The sequence below is a fragment of the Protopterus annectens genome, chromosome 1.part0, assembly GCF_019279795.1.
Source record: "Protopterus annectens isolate FY-2018-M chromosome 1.part0, PAN1.0, whole genome shotgun sequence".
NCBI lineage: Eukaryota > Metazoa > Chordata > Ceratodontiformes > Protopteridae > Protopterus > Protopterus annectens.
Genome location: NC_056725.1, coordinates 1975393003 through 1975398388, shown reverse-complemented (window position 1 = coordinate 1975398388; position 5386 = coordinate 1975393003). Strand labels below are relative to the sequence as shown.

General features: G+C 40.3%; 1 protein-coding gene across 1 annotated transcript; it reads right to left on the bottom strand.

The window, feature by feature from the left end:
- Positions 1-1055: 1055 nt before the first annotated feature.
- Positions 1056-5037, bottom strand: SOX11 (SRY-box transcription factor 11). The gene has a single exon (XM_044070511.1). It carries the CDS (start codon positions 4893-4895, stop codon positions 3690-3692), a length of 1206 nt encoding a protein of 401 aa, XP_043926446.1. The 5' UTR covers positions 4896-5037; the 3' UTR covers positions 1056-3689.
- Positions 5038-5386: the final 349 nt, after the last annotated feature.

The following is a 5386-nucleotide window of genomic DNA, read 5'->3' as shown; positions in this document are numbered from 1 at the left end:
ATAAGGTGCGACACCCACAGTAGTGAGATGGCAAATGTATAAAAAATAGTACAGACACTTACTCAACTAACCACAAATGCAGTAATCCAGCATATTTTAGCAAAGTCTCTGACACATGAAACAGCATTCAGCACTTTAATAAGGGACTAGACCTGTACCAGTTATATTTGGCATTTACTTGTGTTACTTCTAAAAGTGCATTTTTGGTTTTGCGTTTCGGTGTATACATGTAAGAGGACTGAAGTCCAAATTTTGTCTAAAGTGGAAAACAAGCTTTCAACAAACCCTGCTTTGGTATCTGTTACTAATCATGGGGATGCGATTCAAAAATTGGAAAGGTCATGTTAATATTGACAATAACATTTTACATAAAAATGTAATACAGAGAAGGCCGACAGCTGGCCAGGGTATCGAGTTTCCCAATAATCTCAGTTTGAGATCACAGTTTGAATTTAGGGAAAATAAGGCTGTCATAAAATTAAATGCAACCAGAGTGAAAATTTTCTGCTCCCCACCTCCCTTCTAACTCAAGGTAATAGTCAATTTGCCCAATAAGCTCATGGCATAAATGTGTAAAGCCAAAACATGTAGACAGAATGTGACTCAGCCATCTACACACATAGGAACAGCTAGGTAGTCTGGTCACAAATGGAGAGTGGCATAATTCACAATGCTGGTGGTTACCTTGTAGACCATGGCACTAAAGCAGTATATATATATATATATATATATATATATATATATATATATATAAAAATCGACATTGATTACTCAGTTCAGCTTAATAGACTTCACTGAATTCAGTTTGTAGAACTGCCCCCCCAATCAAAGCAGACACGAGTGCAGATTGATGGTATAACCAAGTAAGAGAAATCCTGATGTTGGCTATGAATCATTATTCCAACTGCTTTGAATACTGCAATCATACTCCTGCGTGAGTAGCCAATCCTCTTCATTCTGTGAAATAACAATGTTAGCATTACGGACAAGATTCACTTCCGGAAAACTCAGCAGTAAGACAGCCTAATCTGTAACACAATAAATGCTGGCATAAATGTTATCAAATAGTGTTTATTGGGTGCCATTATCAAAGTTTGATAAACACAGATGATTTTTTCCATGTTCAGCTTCATAAACAGGATCACAAAATTGCAAATAAAAAAGTGTGTGTTCCATGAACGCTGTAGTCATTCTAAAGGGTTTGTGAAGGAGGGGGACTAGAAATAAAATTCTTTAGGGGGAACCCTGAGCATCTTGTATTAAAGGTTTGTCAGCACAGCAAGAAGCTGCCTTCAAATGTTTAAAAACCAGCAACATTAATTCAAGGACAAGTTATAAAATATAGTTAAGGAACATAACAGATGGCAAAAGGGACAGCAGAAAAGTAATTCTATCAATATATATATTTAATAAACAGACTTAAAAAAGAGGATTCATAGCACCAAATGCTATTAAGACTAATATGCTGAAGAAAACAAGATAGTTCTACAGTCACGTATCCAGATTTTATTGAAACCTCTCTGGAAGTAGGTTATCTACAAATAACATAAATCTGTACAGGGATGCATGGAAAGCCTTTGACAGAGCTCATTTTTAGTCCAGCTTGTGCTTTGTTTACTATCATGATAAAATAAAAGAGTTACACACAACTTTCCAAGATCAAAACCATTTCTAAATACACTTTCCAGTAATGACAGCAGAACCACTTCTAAGGTCCCAGTGTGCCTAGCTCGGAATAAAGCACATTGAGTGTAACCCACTCCAATGACCAAATCATTTGTGTGCCTCATAAGGCAAATATAGGCTGTCAGTAGTAAATGAATGCTACTTTTCAGAAAGGACAGGCAATTTACCTCAACCATTGTGGTTCCATAAATAAGGCAGTCACCAGAGATAATTACTGAGATTGCAGGTATCTGTTAACACTCAGGGTCTACTCTACATTGGTAAAGCTGGACTATCCTCTTTTTTGATGCAGTAAATATATGCAGTCCAAGAAATGTTAAATGTTTTGCTACAATTCTTACATCCTGAAGGATACCTAGACATTGCGTTTACATCTGGTCCTTCCCCTCTGTTGAATATTCAGCATTATCAGCACAATCCCAGCAGACGCAGTGCAATTGAGTTAAAAAAAATCAGACTCTGTAAGACAAGTCCATATTAAAAAGAGGTTCACATACAGAACCCTCCTAAATGTGAAAGGACCCTTAACATCACCGTGTTTCCATGGGAGAAAGGGCATTCCACAATCATTTTATATAAATGTCTAAATAAATAAATAAATATGCCCAGGAAATCTGGATGTAGGGGATCAATGGATCCTAGAAAGCGAATAAGGGCAGAGAAAGCAAACATTTTAGTATCCCTGCACCCCATTATTTTGATTCTAATTGTGTGAATACCTCAAAGCTGCAGACCCTATCACACTGTGTCCATTTTATTACATTTCACAGACTGCCGTATGACCCAGCTGATTTACTAAAACTGTAAGACTTCATCATCAAAAGGGCCAAGCATGACAGTTATCCTTTGCTACAAAACATGCATCTGGCTTGCATTTTGTAGTCTATATTGCACAAAGGAAATGTTAGCTGTGTGCCTCTTTCCCAAGTCTAGGATCCAGTTCACTTTCCATTTGGGCCAATCTTAACAGATATGTTACACACATTTTCTACTATAATACAATACATGTACATTCTTTAAACTAAGATAACAGCTCTGAGGTCTATAGCACGATTTTTAGTAAATCTTTACCTATAGATATTCAACAAGTTGAACTACAGCTGTACAAAACGTATTTTAAAATCACAAGGCTTTTTTAGATGCAAGGAGTTTTAAACTGTAATTCTATAACCATATAGGTAACTTGCATGCTAAAACAAATAAAAAGGGAAGAAGTGCCTGGAAGTCTTACTGGAGGGAAAGAACCACAGTAAGAATTTTCCCTTTTCAGTGTACAAAAATACGCCTGAAAATATTTTTTTTTTCTTATTCTTAAAAAAGAAGACTGAGGTCGGCTATGTATCAAAAAGTGTTCATACCTTTACGTACTGAGGTTTAGGCTGCCTGATATTCAGTCATGGAGGTATAAGGGAACATGTTACAAAACATTGGCAATTAAAAATCACATTATGAAAAAAAATCATACATTTGATCTCAAAAGTACATTATTCCGTGCCTTGTTGGGTTAAAGTCATACCCAGTTCACTGGATGATATACTAAGTTCCCTGCAGCTTAAAAGAAAAGTCCGATGCATAGAAGAGATCACATAAGTTCTCCCTCCAAGTTTAAACATGGTCCCGCTTTTTTTTTAATTTACAGTCCATTGAAATAAGATCGTATGAAAAGACAAACAATCCAACAATAATAAAAAATCCTGCTCGAGAAGCTGTTGTAATGCCAGCAGACAAGAGACCTGATACGCAGTTTTCAGACTTTTCCACCTACAAGCACCATATGTTTTAAAGGCAGCCTTCCTTCCGTCATCGTTCTTGTTCATATATATTTATATATAATTTTCTATTTATGTACTTTCCGTAAATTCCCAGTCTCGTTGCGCGCCCTTTACTTTCCAGTGAATGCACCCACACAGGGTTGACCAGGACGAGAAACAACCAGGTTTCGCCTAGCAAGTTCTTGCAACAGGAGCGATGCTCGGTCTAAATTATCCTTCAGAAAAAAAATGTCAGTAAGTGAACACCAAGTCGGAAAAGTTGGCCTCCAGCCAGTCGCCGGCGATCATTTCGCTAAGTTCAGGGGTGCAATAATCGGGGAATTCGAAATGGGAGCCCAGGCTACCCTCGCTGACAGAGTCCAGATCCTTGTCTACTAGTGACAATGCCAGATTGCCCGAGCTTCCACCACTGTTGCCCACCTCGGTGCAGGTTTGCGGATTCTGCAAAAAATTCAGGCTGAAGTCGAACAACAAGTCGTCCGCGTCTTCTGCAGAGGAGGAAGAAGAGGAGGAGGAGGATGATGAGGTAGAGACAGACCGAGATGAAACTGCAGAGTATGTTGCACTCTGTTTGGTGATGTTTTTGAAATTGTAATACAGTCTGTTAGCTGTAGCTCCCCTCGCCTCCTCATACATGCTGGCTCCCTCAGTTGACTCGGCTGAGGAGCTGAGTGTAGGACTTGCCGGCACTTTTGCAACAGAGTAGCGCCTTATTTTCTGCAACTGCAACTGGAGTCGCCGCCGTTCCTCCTCTTCTTCGTCTTCGTCCTCCTGCTTGATCCGTTCTTGCAGCTCGTCGTAGTCATCCTCCTCCTCTTCGTCGTCGGTGCACTCTTGCTTTATAACAGCTCGATTCATTTTCATGCTACCGAAAAGTACCTCATCGGTGTAATCGTGTCCAGCCTTACTTGCACTGCAACCTACTCTGATGGCGCTTTTCAGTTTGTTGCACTTTTTACTGGGATTCTTCCCACTTTTTCCGCCGGTGCCAACGCAGCCACCACTGCTGGATTTGTCCGGGCTCAGCTGAGCGCTGCCTTGTTTAAGCGCTGCATCAATCTTAGGTTTTTTCTTAGGTCTGTACTTGTAGTCGGGATAATCGGCCATGTGTTTGAGCCGTAACCGTTCAGCTTCCCTGATGAATGGGATCTTTTCACTGTCCTTGAGCATTTTCCAGCGCTTACCCAGCCTCTTGGATATTTCTGCGTTATGCATATCAGGAGACTGTTCCATGATCTTTCGCCGTTCGATCTTGGACCACACCATGAAGGCATTCATGGGTCGCTTGATGTGCCCAGATGCCGTTTTGCACCAGTCTGGGTCACTCTCATCCAGGGCTAGAGGGCTGCCAGCTACAAACTCACCCTCTTCGGTATCAATGCCACTTTCTGTAGCATTGATCATTTCAGCCTCCATCACACCTGCCTGCAGTACCATTTTATTTCAGTATTGTATATAATTTAATGCGCGTTGTTAGACAGTGGCTGTTTGTTGTACCACATACACCAAAACCCAACAATCGCCAGCAAATACTCATAAGCTCAAAACTCGCTACCGTTGCTTTATGTCTTGCAAACTTGCAGCCTCCTTCTTAACAAGTTAAAGGCGGGGTCATGTGGTAACATCACTGAATATCCCCCAATCAACGCTAAGAAAATCCTTCCCATGTGTGCTAGAATTCCCCGCCCCCAAGGCTCTGCAGACCCTTCGGCCCGTAGACTGCTTGGGGTTGTTCTGCAAAGGAGAAAAAAAAAAAGAGGCGGAGTTTGTTTATTACACCTTGTGTCTAAATATTTTGTAGAGGCAATAGACCAATAGACTGCACTGCAGACAGGGCTGTTTTTATCCAAAATAGTCTGTAAATCTGTGCTTACAGCGAGTTCGGGAATCAGTTGGTACCGTTAGCATTTACTCTTATTAAAATGATT